Raw genomic sequence first — 20,370 nt, forward strand, 5'->3', positions numbered from 1 at the left:
GAAGGAATCAGTGATCTGAACAAAATTCACTTATTAGTTGTAGAAATGAGAAAATCCAAGAACCAAACTTAAGTCACAACCTGACACTCCTCTGTTGAACTTCCGTGATGGTATCTTGGAGCTATGTGCAAGTGCATTACGTCTGCTTTCACAATTCTCTTGTTTTCTTCTTACTGCCAACTTGCTGCAAACACCAAATTTTCTGCTGTTTGATCGTCATCATGAATGTTGTTAGTTAGTAAACTCGTAAAGTTTCAAGAAAGTGGTCATGGTTGATATAAAATTGAGGAGATAAAAGGTGCGAAATTTTATTATTTCACCATATATGTTGGATTCGTCGAAGATAGTTTTCAAATATTAAGTTAAATGCAGAGCGAAAGAGAATGACAAATACACGAGAAGGAGAAGAATGAAATTTCCACTTAAAGTTATTGTTTGCGGTATCGATCATCAACCCAATATCTTGGGATCAAAATTTTGGTTTAATTATTTTTGTATTGTTTTCACATAAATGTTAATACTTTTGTTAATTTTTTGTCAAGTATATCAAGAATTTTTCATCAAAATTAACAAAAAAAGTACTTTTTATTTACCTTCTTTTTATGAAAAAATCTTAATTTATTTTAAAAAAATTAATAAAAAAAACTAAATTGTATTAAATTTTTAAAAAATCGACACCAAATTATAATTAAAAAGAAACGGGAGAACTAACTTAATGTTACAACAAATGTTGAATTAAAAAATAATAAACGTTGTGTACAAAAAAAATTTCTAAAATTATTTAACAAAAAAATATTATAAATATGTAATTTATTATTATTTTTCTTATTTTAACCGATTCGTTTGTATAAATATAGATTAATTTATTTTTATCTTCATTTCTTCTTCGATTCTTAACGTTGAAAACAAGTTGAACAAAAATATTTTATAAATTTTTTAAAAACATCATATTTTTATTATACAAATTATTGAATATTTCAAAAACTTTTGTCCTTAAAAAAATATTATATTTAAAAAAGTCCCGTGGGTTGCAAGGATGAAAATACTAATTTTTAACAAATATAAAAAAAATAATTAAATCCAAAATTATTTTTTATATAAAGAAATGAAAATATTGTATTAATTTTTTATGATAATAAAAAAAATTATTATTATTATCATTCTTGTAATTATAAAATTAAACATAAATAATTTTTATAATTTTACTTTTTGATTAATTTTTAATTGTTATGATTATGTATAAAAAATCAGTCAAATTAAAAAAATAATTAAATAGAGAAAATTTTCTTTATATATAAATATAGATATTTAAAATATTTTAAAAATATCAAATATAACAAATATATTAAAAATATATTAAATTTTTAAAAGAAATATTTGAAATTATATATATTAAATTATATAAATATAAAAAAATTTGGGAGGTATGGTTCTCTCTCCATAGATCCGTCCCTGATTGTTTTGAATACTTGAAAAATGAATTTGATTTTATGAATAAGTTATCTAAAACCAAGCAGGTCCTGGAGAATATGAAAAATTACAATTATTGTGTGTGTGTGTGTGTAGGTAAGTGAATTTTCAAGAAGTTTAGTGTAAGTGTCACTTAAATGAAAATTACTATAAAAGATGGGTTTTTAAATAGGAAATTATTGTATTTTAATTAGAAATTTAATGATGACAGGATGAGAATGACTTTTATCAATTTTTTGTTTTACTGGTAAAGTTTGGCACATTCACAATTTGTTTCTTCTTGTTTACATTTATTACCTTATTTGTTCATGTATGATTGTTTTCTATTGCTTGTTTATTATGCATTCAACCTTTTTTCTACTTTAAGTTATTATGTGAAAATATTGATTCTTAGAATCTAAACTAGTTGTTTTATTGAAATTTATTGCTGTTTTTGTAAGTATAAATTATTTTTATATCATCATTTCGCTTAAATTGAAAGTTTTAAAATTAATAGTCTAAATAAAAATAGGTTGTAATTTATATTTATTTCTTTTACTAATGGAACTTCAAATCCAATTTTCACCAAAATCAGGGATTAGCAGTAATACTAAATCTCTTTCAAATTACTTTTTCATTAATTTTCTTACTTAAAAAGTTAAATACAATTTACTATATTTTTAAGGCATTAAATACGATTTTTTTTTAACCCTGATTTTATTTATATACAAAAATTAATAAGAAATTATAATAAAAGTATATTAAGAGCATATTTAAATTGACCACAAGAAACCAAAAGTGAAATATTTACTCTTACATGCCAATCAATTCATTCAATATGTTTAAAATATTGAATGTTAATCAATAGTTTAATTAAAAGTGATGATTAAAACATTAATACTTTATATATATATATATATATATATATATATATTGTTAACATTAATTTTTATATTTTTTTACTCTTAATTATTTTACCAATTACCACTACTCTTAAAATAACGATTAGAAAAATTATAAATAATATTTTATTTTTTTATTAACTGTCTTTTGTTTTAGTTATGTGCCCATGCTTCAAAATATTCAATGAATTTTTTCTATCTCAATTCAACTTTCTTTATGTTAAGATTAAATGTAATAGCAACGTTTCTTTCTGTAAAAATGAAAATTTCAACTTCTCCATAAATTTGTTTCGTCTATGGTAAAAAAAAAAAAAAATGCTTTTATACTGAAAAAAAAAACTACAGTGCCTTGGAAAATTACAAAAATTATATTCGCGCAAGTATCATTTTTGTTAATTTAATATTTTTATTATTTTTTTAAACCTTTAATTTTAAGCCTGTGAGGATTGTAACAGGTAATAAAGTATTCTTTTGTATCTTATTATTCGACATAACCAAAAAAAGGTACGTTTTTCCTTTTTTTAATATTTATTAGGAATATTAGTTTTATATAAAAAAGACACATTTTTTTCGAAATTTTATTTGATTCGATTCTTACTTTTTCAAAAAGTAGTGAAATTCAAATTAAATTGAATTCAAGACTGGCGATATTTCTACCCAGTAAACGACGAATCTTCATTTTTACACTTCAAAAAATGTGAGCATCTTCCATTCATTTTCAAATTGTAGAAAATACATTTCCAAAAATTCACTCCATGATCAAAAGAAAGAAGGGTGCAATAGAAATTTATGGGGTTGTCGACGGAAAAAAATCCCAAATTATTATTTTGCGGCCCACTGAAACTTCAAAAGCATGTATTACTTAATCATTTTTGTTTCATATAATCACTCGTTTTCTCTATTTAGAATGTTTGTTGAAACCTTCTAGTAGGCGTCTTTAAAACCCCTCGTTAAATCAGCATCAGCAACAACGTTGTGCTCATTGATTTCCAAACAGTATCCAGAGTAAGAAAAAATGGATGCATAAAAAGCCATTTTGAAGTATTCTTATTCTCATTTCTGTTCACAGATTAATAATATTGAAAACACGCTTTCACTGCAACATAGATGAAAACCTGTATGTAACTGGGTTTATGAACACAAGGGCCAGACAAATGTTCAGCTACACTAAAACAACTATGATAACTCACTACCCACACAAGAATATAACATTTGTGAAGCAAAATTTAATACTTTACGGAAAAACCCATTCAGTGCATACAACTACAACAGATCCTGAATGGCAGGATGTCCTTACATTTCAGAAATGAAATAAAATGTTCTACCCGGGTCTAAAATGACCAACTCTATTCATGTCCCACCTAAATCTCCATAAAAACCTCCCAAAAAGATTATTTTAGAAAGAATCGGAAAAAAAGATTAGCAGATTGCTTCAACTGCTTATAGTAAGGAGGATTAATACTTGAACGTATACAAAAATCTTAAACTAGAAACTGTGTAGGCAAAACTATATAATAGGCCTTTTACCACAAGCCAATGAATTTCCACCAAACTCCTCCAAGTCCAAGCCAGATTATAATGTTAACAATACTAATGAGGAATCCATAACCCCACCATTGAGCAAGGGGAACATAGTTGGCACCGAAAAACACAGGAGCTGATCCAATTCCGTAATGAGTAAGGCCACCCATAAGGTTGGAGAGGAATGACAGCACTATGGCTCCGAAGAATGGCGGAGTCCCCAGAGCAGTGGAAACAGACAAAAATGCAGTAAACATGGCGCCAATATGAGCAGCTCCACTTGCAAAGAAGTAATGAGAGTAAAAGTAGAGAAGGACTAGAATCCCAAAAGATAGTTGCCATGATAGACCCAATCCACCAACAAACTGTATGAACAATGGCATCAGTAAATCATTTCATTAAAATAATCAACATAATAAATTATTCTAATGAGTTCTCACAATATAAAGTTAAATTTTATAAACACTGATGTACAATGCATATTCTCTTTCGGTGAGCATTTGACTATGAAGGTGATGTTGATAAACTGAGATACAGGGACAAAGCAGAGGAATGAAACAAGATGCATGATGAAGACTTCAGTCATAATATACTAGAGGCAAGTATGTCTAATAATCTATGCAGTTGGTGGGAAACTTCATCCGCTTCAGCATATTTCAAAAAACTAAAAAGGTTCCTGTCTTTGTTTGGTTTTGTCAAACAGCTAAAACAATCTAGTAATGACAAATGAAAATAATTGTTTAATAGATTCACAATCTCACGCCCAAAAAACAGATAAATAAGAAGTAAATAACTGAACAACAATTATCAAGAGTGGCGCAAGTTATGTTAATTGAATGATCGCAGAGTAAAGAGACAAGAAAATGAAAAAATACCTTGACTACCGTTTGACTGAACCAAGCAATGAGGCCATATTTGTTCAAATACCCAGCCATTGCTATGAGGGCAGCAAACCATGTTAGAGTATCCCAGGCAACTCCTTCCCCTAAGCACTCCTTCCATGTAACAACCCCTGTGACAAGAAGTACAGATAATCCAAGAATTGCAGCAGATACAGCATCAATATTAAGGAGTCCTCCAAATACCCAAAGTCCCACCTGGCAATCGAGAAGTAAAAAGTTAATAAACAACCAAAGATTCTTAGGGGTTTAAAGCACCACATTAAGTACTCACATTATCAAGACACAAGACATACAACTACAAAATGATTACTTTCACATACGAATAAGAAGGTGCAAGCTTCTGGAAACTCGCAAACAAACAAAATTAAAGATGGCACAGTTTAAAAACAGAGCACAGTTTAAAAACACATTAGGTTCAAAATAAATACTAACAAAATAAGCAAAAGCTAGCAGGCGAGTGATGAAATGAGTTCGTCGGGGCCAACTGTGCATTCAAATACAGTTCTCCAAGACGAGAACAATAATGCGAAATCACATTTCAAAAACTAAATTTGAAATAATGCGCAATCACATTTCAAAGACTTATCCCACTGCAAAATAACAGAGTTCCTAATGCCGTCAAAGTAATTCACAAACTTAGCTCCAAATTAGTTGATTAAATTTCACTACCCTATTGCACAATGCACGTTTAAAGTGTAGTGTTTAGTCCACACAACAACAGAATAGATAGACCTATGCCATTAACAAAACCACCATTTTTAAAAATATCATTCTTTTAACTTCATGTCTCAAGTTCAATTTAGTCCTAACTACAATCTCATTCCCACATGTTACATTCTACAAAACACTACTTAGAACACCAAATGAAGCTAAACTATGCAAATCAAAATTCATTTGATTACCGTGAGAAACAAGGTAGCAGTCATGATCTTCTCATTGGTTGTCATGGGCCCCATTTTCTCCAACTTCTCTCTCGCAAGCTTAGGAGCATCAGGACTACTCTTCAGAGTAGGAGGGTATATAACGTACAAAATCAACGGAACCAACACCAACGACGCCAAGCCGGGGACAATTGCAGCTTTGGCCCAATCCAACCACCCAATCGTCTGGTTAATGGAACTTTGCGTCAGCGTCGCGCAGAGCGGATTCGCCGCCATCGCCGTCAGAAACATCGCCGAAGTAATCACTGAAGTCTGAAAGCACGTGAGCATGAGCCACGCCCCCAACTTTTTCTCCGTCCCGTCGCCGGCGTTGCTCCCGCAAGCAACACACAGCGCCTTAACAAGCGGGAGGAATATCCCGCCCGCCCTCGCCGACACCGAGGGGATCGCCGGCGCCAGCAGCGCCTCGCTGAAGACGAGGCTGTAACCTAACCCGAGCGAGGAGCTGCCAAAGAGCTTCACAAACTGGTATGCAACACGGTTCCCGAGGCCAGTTTTAATGAATCCCTTGGCGAAGAAGAAGGCGAGTGCGATGAGCCAGGGGATCGGGTCACCAAAGCCGGAGAACGCGGCGGCGAACGTTAGGGTTTTAGTGAGAACGGAAACGCCCAAACCTAATATCGCAACCGCGCCGAGGGGCAGCGGTTGGGTTATAATGCCGACGATTGTGCCTAAGAAGATCGCGAGTAATTGCCACGCGTTACGGTTCACGCCCGCGGGAACTGGTGTGAACCAGAGGATCACTCCCGTGGCGATGGAGGCTAATAGGGGTTTTATTGCGGCGCCTTGCCATGGCTGAATCGGCGCCGGTGCCGGTGCCGGCGCCGGAGTGACGGAGGCTACGGTAGCTCTTACAGTGAAAGAAGAGTGCTTGCGAGTGAGAACGAGGTTTGGTTTTTTAAGTGAGAAATTTGGGAAGGAGGAAATCGAAGTGCTGAGGTTTGGTTTGAGTGAGGAAGGTGGAAAGGAAGTGAGACGGTTGGGCTTGAGTGCGGCGGCGGCGGTGGTGTTGCGCCGGAGGCGGAGAGAGGGGAGGGTGGTGGTGAGTGCTACAGAGGCCATGACGGTGGGAGTGGGATCTAGTGAGGTGGCGGTGGTGGAGCTTAATAGAGCGGCAACATGTGATGTGATTGGGAGGGGTTTGATTACGGGGCGTTGGATTCGAAACGGACGGTGGAGATTGGAAGTGGAATATGCGGCTTTGTTTGTTGGTGAAAAATTGGTGGCTTGAGTAGGTTTTAGCTTTGTGATTGACGTCTGAGATGTCGATGTCTCCGCCACACGAAAGAGAGAGGAAAAATAATGAGATCAGATCTTGTTTTGTTGTGTATGTGAAGATTCCCACGCGGAGCCACAAGTACACGTGGCGACAGGTGACTGGGTGTGTGGCCACGTCAGATTGTCTCTTTTGATGAGGTGGAACGGATGAACACGTGGCGATGGAGACATGCATGCATGAAAAAGAAGATGAAGATATAACGTTTTGGGCTTTTGGAACGTCCAAAAGGCCAGAAACTTTTTTGGACAAACAAAACCCAACACTCAAAGGTCACTGGCAATGCATATAACAGTGAGTTTTTAGTATTTTCAGTTAGATATAGTTTTTCATGCATATGATTTCAAATGAATAAATTCTATTTTAAATAAAAATATAATTTAATATATTTTTTATATGTTTTTTTAAGTAATAACTTCTTCAATTTGAAAATAGAAAGACGAAAATTAAAAATTTATTAAAATACAAATTCTTTTTGTTGATAAATGATGAATTGATGTGTAGTGTAGCTGGAAATATAAATATAAAAAAAAATAGAAAGACAGTGATATGAATTAAAAATCATGTGATAGTGATATTAAATATATCGTTATCAGTGTTTTTTTTTCTTCTATGTTTATTCTTCAAAACAAACGTCAACATTGTTCTTTAGATCTTTCTGTTTTAATCATTTTAAAGAAATAAAATATTTTTAAGAAGAAATATAATTAATAGAAGATTTTATCTAAATAACAATCTAATGGAATGTGGTCAAAAAAAAAAAGGTACAGCTACATAAATGACTTGTGTTGATTAAATTTGCAAGCTTCAAATATTACAGCTTGTCCTTCAAATATTTGTCTTCTGCTACCTAGTGCATAACAATTTTGGTGTTTTCATTTTGGTTAATAGTGTTGGTTCATTCATAATAATCCTTCAGTTCACAGTCGAGGAGGAAGATGAGAAATCAGAGGAAGCTGCTAAACGCATCAAATGACTATTTTACCTTCTGAAAAAAGTAATTATATTTCGGAATATGATTAATGTTTTATTTATCTATAAATCAATAAATACCAACAATCCCACGCTCTTCCTATTGTACGCCTCCAATCTTCTTTCCATTTAGGAAGCGACACATGTCACAAACATCACATTCAAAAAAAATTCCATTGCACTAGCCCTACTTCTCACAGTCATCCTTCTTTTCCAAGTGATCTCTGCCTGTAAAAAAATTAAAAAGGTTAAATATATTTTTTTCAAATTTAAGTGAATTTTGGAATTAGTTTCTCTTCAAAATTTTATATCAATTTAATTCTTTATTTTTAGAAATGCGTGAATTTAGTCATTCTTATCAAAATTTGTTAAGTTTATTTGATATTTTAAACGCATTTTATGATAATACTTTAGTTAACATTGAAGTGGAAATGTGTCAAACGCTATAAATAATTCAAATACATTATGAAATGTGCTTGAAACGTCAGATAAACTCAACAGAATTTGATTAAAAAGACTAAATTCATGTATTTTTAAATATGAATGACTAAATTGATCAAAAGTTTTGAAGATGGATTAATTTTAAAATTTCACTTAAACTTGAGGACCAAAAATATATTTAACCCAAATTTAAAAGGAAAAAAGAACATTTAAAATAAAAAATTTAAAAATTTCGAATTATTATATTTATGGTTTGATTTTTTTTATATAAATTTTCCAATAAAAAATTTATTCATTAATATATTATCTTTAAAAATTATAAAATTTAATCAATTTATTATATATTACTATTTTTATTAGACGAGTATGCAAAGACCTTTCTATAATGTGAGTGTTAGAATATTACTTATATTAAATTGTGATTAAATTAATTAAAAACTCTAAATTAACTTCTCATCAAATTTTCAGTTGGATTCGAGTCAAGATTGGTGTTTTTTTTTTGTGTTCTGCTGAGCATTAAAATACACTTTAGTTAGTATTTTAATAAATATCTTTTTAATATATTTTAAAATGTCAAGATTAGTAGTAATCAGTGTATTATAAAGACACAATAGAAGAACAACAAAAAAAAAAGTCCAATAAAAAATCCAAATTCGTTGAATTCATCTCGCGCCTCCTTTAACAAACATATTATAGACAACAAATATCTTCTATTTAGTGTATAAATTGCAAAATAAAAACCCTATAATAGGTTTGATGTCATGTTTTCCATATATATATATATATATATATATATATATATATATATATATATATATATATATATTATTTTTTAATTCACTTTTAACTTATTATTTCAAATCTTTCAATTATTTATTCTAATATTTTTTTTTAATGATGTGATATGATAATTTAAGAATGATTAGAGTGATTAGTTAAAAATGAGTAAAAAAACATCAGTCAAAAAATTATTATCTTATAATAAATAATTTAGTTATGTAATTTGTGAAGACGATACATCGTAAAAAAAAAAATGACCACTAACCAGCATGTGATCACGACCATTCCAATAAGGCAATGACATAACATCCTTTTAAACTTAAAGTTTGAGCTTCAAGATTAAATCACAAAAAAATGGACCATCAATCATACACCTTAAAATATCTTAAAAAATGCATTTACTCTTAAAATTAATTACAATAAAAATTTGATAATTCATCGTATTATAGTTTATTTGCTACTATATAATATATTAAGTATATCATTACCACTAAATTACATATTTAACAACATGTAGATGATTTTATATTTCTGTGTGCATTTAAGCTGGTGCTGTAAAAATTTTCAAACATGTCCAATTCTATTTTTTTTTTCACTTTATTATAAATATTTTGTATTAAAGAGGTAGGTTTTATCTCTAATGTGAAATACGTGTGACAGTTTATATTAAAGAAGTAAGATTTTATGTCTTATGGGAAAGATGACTGTCTTCTTATCGATGTTTTATAAATGGTCCATTCAACCTAAGTTGAACTTTAAGTTTTTTTTTTTTTTCTTGTACTCTGGTATATGCACACATACGATGAAGACGACAATGAAAAATGATGAGAAAACAATATGAAAATGGAATCAAACTAAATGGGAATGTGCATATAAAATAAACATGTCATTCTCATAATAATGAAAACATCTATTATTGAACTTCGTAGACCCACTCACTCACAAGACAGACTAGTTTGTTTTTGGATCTTTAGGAATGTCGGAAAAATTTAGGTTAAGAGATAAAAAAGATACCATAACCACTTTGAAATTTTCACATATTACATAAATCTTCTGATAAAATAAATACAAATTGATTGAGATCTCAATGAAGTCGCTTTGGCCGAGTGGTTAAGGCGTGTGCCTGCTAAGTACATGGGGTTTCCCCGCGAGAGTTCGAATCTCTCAGGCGACGTCGTATTTTGATGTTTATATACTTTTTTAAGAAAATCGTTATATTTTTTTTTTTAATTTTTAATATATATTAATGGGTTTCAAATTACAATGTTGATGTTTCAAAATTCTCGAACACAATGATAGCCCACTAATTAAGGGCCCATTTATAAGCAACGTAGCCTCCATCAACGATATTCATTGGGCAATAATAGCAGCATTTGTTTTTTTCTGTAGAATTTCATCACCTACTTAAATACATATGATGTAACATTTTCAATAAAAGTTATGAAACCATTACTTTTCGGGAGATGTTTGTTTGTGCAATAGAATTCTACAATGTACTCAGTTATCATTATTAGGGTTAATTTTAAGAATATTGGCACAGAAACGTTTCAAATACTATACATTAAATCTTTTCTAATACTATGTTGGCATAGTAAAAATAGTATAGTTTTGTCTTCAGTTTCCTTAGTCTCACGAAAATAATTTAGTAATACTTTTTTCATTTTTTTTTTTTAGTTAATAGATAAAGTTGGCATCAAACTCAAACTCAGAAGGAAAAGATTGAACATTGGTTTTCTTTTTTGTTTGTGCTAATATAATTGACTAAAGTTGGTTGAAAATAATGTGACGTTACCAAACCTTAATATGTAGCAATTAAATGAAAAAGGTAATGATTAATGCTACATTACCATTCGGGCCATTATCTTTCACAAATAGCCATTGAATGTGTCCGGAGACGTCACATCGACACTAACATAATTCTAATGCAATAATTACAGTGCAAATTTAGAAAGTAATGCTACATCTTACCAATTTTTTTAATATTTTATAAAGTATACTAACTAAAAAAAATTACCTATAACTTCTAACACCACCTAAACATGTAATAATCTTGTTAACTTTTTATGTATATATAATTAAATAACATATTTGTTGTGGATAAAATTACACCACTTGAAAAGTAATTAAATATGTATAAGTTTACAAAATGATATATTATATATAATTAAAACTATAACATGTTATTTTTACTAGTTCTCCTCTTGTTCTTTTCTTTTTATCCTTTTTTTTCCTTTTTGTATCAATCTTATTGAGATATTCCTGAAAAACCTTCTTGATTTCAAATCTCTTTCATTAACATTCAGGTTTCTCTTTATCAAAGTTTAAATATCCTATCACAACTCCTTTAATTACCTTTGATTTATCTATTATGGAGTTAAATTTCTCACTCTTCAACTATAATTTTATTTAAGATTTTACTCCTAATATCTTATATATAATTCTCTTTATTTCGTTTATCCTTAAATATAGTCTGTGCAGAAGTTTTCCTAGCTACTCAATCCTCTTTAACTATCATCACACTTAGGTTTGTATATTTATTTATTTTTCTTGTTCGTTTAAATATCAATGTTAGTGAATTCATTCGGTTTTTTAGTAAAAGGAATATTATTTACGCTCTATAATGTTAAAACTTATTTTCTAATCAAATGGATTTGATTCATTCTATGGTGTAAAGTGCATAAAATACCCTTTTTTTATGTACAAAAAGAAAATTGAATATTACACTCACGATAAGAGCATTTTCTTAGCATACCTAAGGTTTGATTTCGTAAATTTCTAGGTTAAAAACTACTTAGGTTTGTTTACCGTAGCAGCCTTTGTTCGTTATTATGATTGATTTTGATTGTGTTTGTAGGTTAAAATAATTGTGAAACACACGTGATAATTATGGCATGGGAGCGTTCATATTCCAATTGGAAATGATATCGTAAGCCACTCTTCATCGCTAAACCAACTTGTCATTTCAATTAAGTTGCTTTAAACTCACTTCACCACACACAATACCAAAATTCTCCTTCCACTGATTATTTCCCATCTTCAAAAGTTGAAATCCTATAATTACTGTTTGAATTCAACACCTTATTAGATCAAAACCTACTTTCCTATTATCATATCATCAAAACCACTCTGACTAAGTACCCATTAACCATCATTCATTCATCAACAAAAATCTCTTGTGCTTCTCTGCAAAATTCTAAGACCAGAATCATTCCTCATTCTCATTGTGATCTTAATGAAATTACATAGTTATGATCATTGTGTGTGTATATATATACATGTATCAGTGTTATATTGTTAGAATCAACATGCAGCTATCAGTAAACAATATATATAAGTATTATTATCCACTCAATACAGTAGAACAGAAAAATAATCTTTTACAATCTATTCACATCTGATTCACAAGTATAACAGATTATTATTGTAAATAACTACAATGGCTTCCCCGGATAAAAGTGACCTCATCAATGCCATCAAGATGATGGTAATTTAATTACACATGATCACTAATCCTGCAGATATACATGATTTTTGCTTTTATTTTCCGACCTAAGTACCTTGTTAATCAGTGAATTTGCTCCCCCGGTATAATGCCAAAAGTACAAATTACAAGGTTTTTAGGAGATCACCAAGCTTATCTAATATGAATGGACATATATGTTTATGTTTATATATCTATATATATATATATATATATATGGAGGTGCTGATTCCAATAGCAGCCAATGGGATCCTCAGAAGACTTTTGAAAAGGGGAAAGAGAGAACACTCATTGGATATTTGAAAAATCAAGAAAGGGAAAGGATGAAACATCTTTCATCAACTCCTCCAAATCCCACTCTCCCATGGTTAACTCTTCTTGAAATAAATTCTCCACCCCAGCCCTATTTTCAGTCCTCTTGTTGTTGCAGCAGTTGTTAAGGATGACACTGTTTATGTCATCAAAGTAATTACTATGGTTAGTGTCTGTGTTGCAGGTGCTCTCCACTTTCAGGTTATGGTCAGAAGTAGTGCTAACACTCTCTAGAGGAGGAACATACATGTCCCCTTCTGTCCCAATATTTACACTCCCAAATATTCCTCCATTTTCCAAGTAAAAACCTTTGTGATCAACTCCACTTTGCGTTGTTGAGAAGCATGGCCCTGCAGCATTGAAGAATCCACCAGAAACTGGGACGTTTAGTCCATGATCTAGCATAGGCAACCTGTCAATTATGGAATTGAGAACTGTGGCATGCGTGGATGGTGATGGAGATGATGATGATGAATTGAACATAGGCATAAAATCAGCATGTTGATCTTGATGGGTATTAGAAGTAGTAAACCCTGCCATGTTAAGGTCTTTGTTAGGGTCATACGAGGACTCGCTTCCATTTGGTGAGGTGTTGTTGGATGACATGTTCTTCAGTCTTTTCTTTATTGTTGAATTCCAAAAATTCTTAATTTCATTGTCAGTTCTCCCAGGCAAGCGCGCCGCAATTTGAGACCATCTTTAAAAGTGGAACAAATATCTGTCAGGTTAATACACAGCACAAACTAATTGTGTCTGGTGGGTGTCATAGTGCAATGTATATGTAGTTTTCTGTTAAGTTGATTCATGTTATGGAGTGCCTTCAACTCGAAGTCCAAATATACTTTTTTATGTTATTTTCTATGCTAGGTATCTCAGAATTACTATGTATTTACAAGTTGGGAATGGTATATATGCATATGTGTGAACTTTCTTGCATACTTTTAGATACAGCTAGGAAAGTTTGGCACATGGCATTGGATAATTCTTCATACATTTTCATTTAAATTGACCCCATTCAATGGCTGCACCAAGTAAATAATTTTGAAACATTAATCATGTCTCTATCTTGCTTTCCACCTTTCCAATAAAGACAACTAATATAGCTAAGGTTAGAAGGAGCTAGTGGGTGTAACATGTCAGACACAACTTTGATTTGCTCGATAAATACTTGAGATGTATGTATATATATATATATATATATATATATATATATATATATATATATGTATGCGTACATATGGGATTCAGAAATACATAATACATGTATATATAACAGTACTACAGAAGTTCTTGAAGATCATATAGAATCAAGTTTAAAATGCATTATGGCATATTTTAGTTAATAACAGTACTTCGTATAATGCTAATGATATATATACATAGATCAGTTGAAAAGAAGGAGGAGTAGGTGAACCTGTTTCCGAGAAGGGAATGCAAGTGGACAATGAGTTCCTCTTCTTGTGGAGAGAATGCACCTCGTTTGAGATCAGGCCTCAAGTAATTGATCCATCGAAGGCGACAACTTTTGCCACACCTCTGAAGGCCGGCATTTCTGGCGACATCGCTCCAACAACCTTGTCCACTGTTTAGCATGTAGTTCATGAGCTTGTCATCTTCTTCAGGCGACCACAACCCCTTTCGAAGCTTGTTATTAACGTTGGTGTTGTTTTTTGCAGACACCTCGGGCTTCCTCATTGTGCACTAGTGTATGATCCCGACCCCAGAAGCAGTGTTCCAGTGATGACCAATTTGCTCTCCAAGGGGTGTGATGTAAGATAAGAGAAGGATTTATAGAGAGAGAAAGATAACAAAGAAGCTTCATAGGGTGGGAATGATGATGATAATGATGGTGATGGTTGTGGGGTTTGCTTACAAAATAGGGAAGAGTCATAGAGAGAGAGAGAGAATTGGTTGATGAGTCTAGTAGAAAACGGTTTGGAGAGGGACATGAGAGATTGAGAAAGATGGTGTCTTCTTGTCTTTGACTCCATGGCCTTGTCTTTTTTCTTTTCTATTTTTTTTTCTTCACTCAGAAGGATGCCACACACACATACGCACCAAAATATAAATGAATAAATTAAAAAAAAAATGTAGATACAAGAAAGTTTGTTTTATAACCAAGCCAAGATATTTGCTTCCACTTCACATAATCTCTTCCTCTCTACCCCCACACGTGTTCTTGAAGATATTATAAAACTAAGGTTTATATATGACGGCACATCCTGGGAAAAATAATGTGTCTAAGTTATATTTTTAATTAATTACTTTTTCTGCATAACATCCACATGCCTAAGTTTCATTATTACATAAAAAGAAGTAAAACAGACTCAATATATATGTACGAATATATATTATATACGCTTTTGAACATTCGTGAAAAGCGACGAAGCAAGAATTTTTAAGTCTCTTCCTCTCTCTCTCTCTCTGTCTCTTACCCTTTTTCTCTATATAGTATTCTTAAATCAACACATCTTGTATAAAAAAAAAAAAAAAACAGTGGATGTACGTTAACATCAGAATGAGTCCATGATAAACAGAAGTTTTATCAGTGCCGTTTGATGATCTGATAGAAGTGACTTTGATCTTAATTGATTTTAAGCCAATACTATGTAGCTGTTACTTTCACCAACCAAATAGAAATAAAGATTCGTTAATAATATGTTTAATTATATTGTTTATAAACTTCCTAGCAAGGGACCCAATGACAATTAGTTGGCCACAAGCTACTAAAACAATTGAGTTTCATTCTTGCATAATACACTATTGAAAGAAAATGAAAATCTTATCAGATTATAAGAGGTAGTAAAATACTGCAAAATTTCATGGTATAGACTAAAAAAAATATAATTTCGTGGCAAGGATGAGTCCAAAGTATATGGCAGCAATGGTTAAGTAAGAGATATATACTATTTTTGCAGAGAAATGCTGACTTTGATTAATAGTAAACGAAAAGATGGAGATTAGTAAATTGCAATTGAAGGAAGTGTTCACTTTAGCCTTCTTTGATTTTTGTCATGCATATTCCTCTCCACATAAAGGTGAATCATGCTAGAAAAAGAAGAAAGAAATGGTGCAACCAGATAATTGACTTTTTGGACCATCTTTTTAAAGCAGCAAGGACAATATTCATACATATGGACAATAGCAGTTTCCTTATATAATAAACTAATTAACGTTACAACCTTCAAAACAAGTTGACATGTTTTTGATTTGGAGGTTGTAGCATTCTGCTGACGTACCTGTGATAATATATCTTAGCCATGAGGGTTAATTAATTAATTAATCCATTTTCTTTATTTTAAAATCAAAACTTGAAGCAAAACCATCCTGGTGGTTAAAGTGGTGGAGCATGTAGGAGCCTAAACACTTCTCAAAAGCTGATTCGATGATTGGAAGAACCATATAGAAAGATAAATTGCTATAGCTGCAAACTGGTGTGAGCACTAAGATAATTGCGATGCATCAAAGCAAAACAACCAAAATCTTTTCGGTATAATGGATAAAGTAGAGACCCACTTCTGCACGAGGAAAGGAAGAACCAATTGGAATAGGGATAATGGCTACCCTTTCTGTAGTCTCATTCTGTACACATTTATTATGATTGTTCTTTTTCATAGTAAGTTTTTGTTTGTAACCACCCTATATACAAGTTCTACAAACTCAAAAAGGCTTCAAAGATTGTCAAAAAGTTGCAAGATAGTACAAGTAAAAGTTAAAAGAAGCAATCAATTTAACAAATTGGCATCCCCCAGAGGGACCAAAGTGGGTGGATCAAACATTTCTGTCACAAAATCATGTGTTTATGAAACTACGAAAGTGGCTACAGATTCGCTCGATCGATCGGTTCAAGAAATGTTGTAAGGGATATTTGCTAAAAAAAAGACATCAATTTGTCCACCTCACAGTTCCAATTTATGTCGTTAACAACACATCATATTGCTTTGACTTCAAATAATATAATGATTAATCGCAGTTTAAGCATAATAGTGCTGCAGCAGGGTGTAGAGAATATGCGCGAGGGTTCGTGTCCACAGATCGCAAAACCCTCACACTAAATCACATCATAAGACCCATTTTCAAGTTGCTTCGAAATGCATTCTTAATGAAGGAAAAAAAAAAGTGTAGAAAAGTATATGATTAATGAAAGTAGAGAAGGAGCAGAGAAAGAAGCAAGAACGTGATGTCTTAATCGGTGTTTGAATATGGTTCACATAGTTACGTAGAGATAGAGTATCTAGATAGGTAAAAATGGTGACAGAAGTTGAGAAATGAGAAATTTGAAGGGTTGAGGTTTTCCATGCTTTGAGAGTACTGCATGAGTTATTGCACAGTGTTGATGTTGATTACCTCATAAATAAGCAAGCATGACTTTAGTTAGATGAGAGGGAGGGTCCTACCAACAACAAACATGGCATTAAAACCCTAGCAATAAATTAAGAAAGTGCAACCACCAGATGAGTAACGGACTATAGCTATCTCCTAAGGCAGTGGAACATGATACGGGGAATGTTTTCTTAGGATACATGATTCTCGTAACACGCAGCTACAAACAAAAACAAGATGATGGTAGGTGTCGATTATGAATAATCAATATCAAACTCATGAGTGCTGCTCTTAGATACCATTCCACACAGTATAACTAATCCACCTGCATAAGTAATGCATTGCACTACTTTCTACTCGTTTTTATTTTCTAATTCATTTAGCTATGTGCTGTTTATAATGGTAGTTCAACAAGTTTTAGGAGAAATTCAAATTCACCTTGGTTCCTCAAGATAGATATATCTACTGTTGTTTGAAGAAGAAAAAATGTTTATTTTAACTTTTTACAATTCTAGTATTATTTTTCATATGTTAACAAACCTTTTTTCTCCATAAATAAGAATAGATGGGTCTATATATTTTTTTGGGTTAAATATGTTTTTGGTCGTTTAATTTTTAGTGAAAATCGAAAATATTTCCTTTTCGAAACTTTAGACTAATATAGTTTCTCAAGTTTAAAATGTGTATATTTAGTCTTTATAACAATATTTTTTCAAGTTGATTTGACGTTTCAAATACGTATTTTAACTAATATTAAAGTGAGAATGAGTTAAATGATATAAACAATTCAAATAATATCCAGAAACGCGTTTAAAATGTTAAATAAATTTAACAAAATTTTTTAAAGAGGACTAAATCTACCTAGTTTTTAAAGATGGAGGATTATATTGGTTTAAAGTTTCGAAAAAAGATTAATTCCAATTTTCACTAAAATTTAAGAGATCACAAATATATTTAACCTTATTTTTTTCATAAAGGGACCTTCTTCATCCAGAAATAGGAATACATATAGGTTTATATCTTTTTTTTCATATGAAATTATATTTATTGGGAGATTGTGATTCTATATATATAATATTTATGTTACACATATTAGACATCTGACAATCACTTTCTAACCCAAAACACTTAAAATAATAGAGTTATGGATCTTTAAGCTTTCAAATTATTTAATTTTATTTTTTCTATCCGATATGAAACTTTAACTTACACTTGGATTATTCCCGACGCAACCGTTAATAATTTCTTCAAAATTTTATTTTGCGTAATGATAATTTTTTCTATAAAATACTATGATATGGATTTATGCTTAAAGAAAAAAAATCAGTACATATATTAAAAATAATTCTAAAATAGAATATGGCTAATATTAATAATAATTATTATTCTAATTATTATGACAGTAATGGTAACAAGTATTTTTTTAGGCTTAGTCTGTGTCTCTTTTTTAAGTTGAGTCCGTTTATGTAAGTCCCATTCATTATACAATAGTACAAGGGGAGTGAGATTCAAATTATCTAATAAGTCTGACTTATATACATCTTATTTAGGTTGAATTAGTCTGACTTAATACTAAAGAGTGTTATAATAATTTTTTTAATAATAATAAAATATTCTAAACCATTTTCCATGACCAACAAGTATATATTAATTAATGTCACGGGAAAGAAAATGTGAAAAACTTTTATGGCAAGAGAAAATTATTGTATAAAATAATTTATTGCATACAAATTTTTAAGTAATAAAAAGTTATCAAGGGTATTTCATATTTCTAAATATTTATTCTTTGGATCCTTATCAAAATGAGTCAATTTTCTTAATAAGTTTTTCAATTTAGTTTTAGTTAACTTACTGTGACTGGTTGAATATTTTTTTATATGATGGTAAATGTTTTAAAATACTATTGCCTTACAAATTTAAAAAGAAAATGTTAAATTAAATATAGCTAAAATAATCTCAAATTTCGCATAAATACCAAAGCTGTTTACTAAATCAAATTATTATTGTTAAGAAAGAACATGAGCGAAAAAAAATAATAAGAGAAAGCAACTCCATTGAGATTTTTTTTTTTTCCTTATATAATATGTACTGGTTAATTGGTACGAATACCAAATTACTTCGATGATGAATTATATCAAAATTTTTCTTAAAATAATTTGTTTAGACATAAAAGTTATTAGTTGAGCATTAAATTAAAATTTTCTGCCAAGTATATGAATAGTTCAGCCCAAATTAATAAACTCTCACAAAAACCAAGTTTACAAATTTTTACTAAAATTTAAAAACCATATGATATTTCACTAAATCCAATTGACTATTTTAATGTGTGAATAAAGTTTGAACATAAGACTATTACAACACTAAAAGTCACCAAATGGTATGCACAATTTAAATCCAAGCATACTTCTCTTACCTTGGAGCAAAAAATTGTAGTCAATAATCCATATGTATTTGTCATAGTATCTATATATAAGTAATAATGTGGATTGTTACTTATTTACCCATTCTTTCACTCATTAATACATCAAAACATAGTGATTCAACTATTTGTTGATAGAAAATTTGACGTGTTCTCTTATATAACTACATTATAAAAAGAAAAAAACTATTTTATATGCATAAAGTTTTTTATAACGACATAAATTTTAGTAATTATTTTTTATAATTATCTTTTTAATTATAAATATTTGTTATTATAAAAAATATATACAAGCTCGTGTTTTTACATGAGGAGTCTTTTTTTTCTCTCTTTCATCCTTTAAACTGCTGTTGACACACCAAATGAAATAAGGCTTTATTTTGAAAATATTTTAATAAGTTAGGGTTCTTATAATATTCATAAAAGCCCCTTTTCCATCAGGAGCTGCAAATCACCTGAGTCCGTCTAGAGCTTCATTTCACCATGTTGGCAGTTCAAATTTTTAGTTTTATAGCGTTAACGTCAAATTTTAATATAAATTTAGTTACATTAAATACGTGTTCCTAATACATTAAAATTATTTTCATTTATTCCTTTTAATTTAATTGTCTTAAAAATATGTTTCCATAAAAATGTCACAAAGCGATACTT

The 20,370-nt window shown here is 30.7% G+C and overlaps 2 protein-coding genes and 1 non-coding gene across 3 annotated transcripts; 1 reads left to right on the forward strand and 2 right to left on the reverse strand.

Annotated features, from left to right (window-relative positions):
• Window positions 1-3,557: 3,557 nt before the first annotated feature.
• DIT1 (dicarboxylate transporter 1) lies at window positions 3,558-6,985 on the reverse strand. Its single transcript, XM_028055159.2, has 3 exons — window positions 5,677-6,985; window positions 4,748-4,969; window positions 3,558-4,237 (listed from the first exon to the last, which is right to left on the reverse strand). The coding sequence occupies exons 1-3, from the start codon at window positions 6,775-6,777 to the stop codon at window positions 3,875-3,877; spliced, it is 1,686 nt and encodes a 561-aa protein (XP_027910960.1). The 5' UTR covers window positions 6,778-6,985; the 3' UTR covers window positions 3,558-3,874.
• Window positions 6,986-10,276: 3,291 nt separating this feature from the next.
• On the forward strand, window positions 10,277-10,358 carry TRNAS-GCU (transfer RNA serine (anticodon GCU)). Its single transcript has one exon. It is a non-coding gene; the product is annotated as a tRNA-Ser (tRNA).
• A 2,155-nt stretch (window positions 10,359-12,513) lies between these two features.
• LOC114168998 (transcription factor MYB46-like) lies at window positions 12,514-14,749 on the reverse strand. Its single transcript, XM_028054003.2, has 2 exons — window positions 14,392-14,749; window positions 12,514-13,674 (listed from the first exon to the last, which is right to left on the reverse strand). The coding sequence occupies exons 1-2, from the start codon at window positions 14,670-14,672 to the stop codon at window positions 12,954-12,956; spliced, it is 1,002 nt and encodes a 333-aa protein (XP_027909804.1). The 5' UTR covers window positions 14,673-14,749; the 3' UTR covers window positions 12,514-12,953.
• Between the last annotated feature and the right edge of the window lie 5,621 nt (window positions 14,750-20,370).

This window comes from Vigna unguiculata, chromosome 11, assembly GCF_037176805.1.
Source record: "Vigna unguiculata cultivar grain cowpea cultivar isolate G323 ecotype 2 chromosome 11, ASM3717680v1, whole genome shotgun sequence".
NCBI classification, from domain to species: domain Eukaryota; kingdom Viridiplantae; phylum Streptophyta; class Magnoliopsida; order Fabales; family Fabaceae; genus Vigna; species Vigna unguiculata.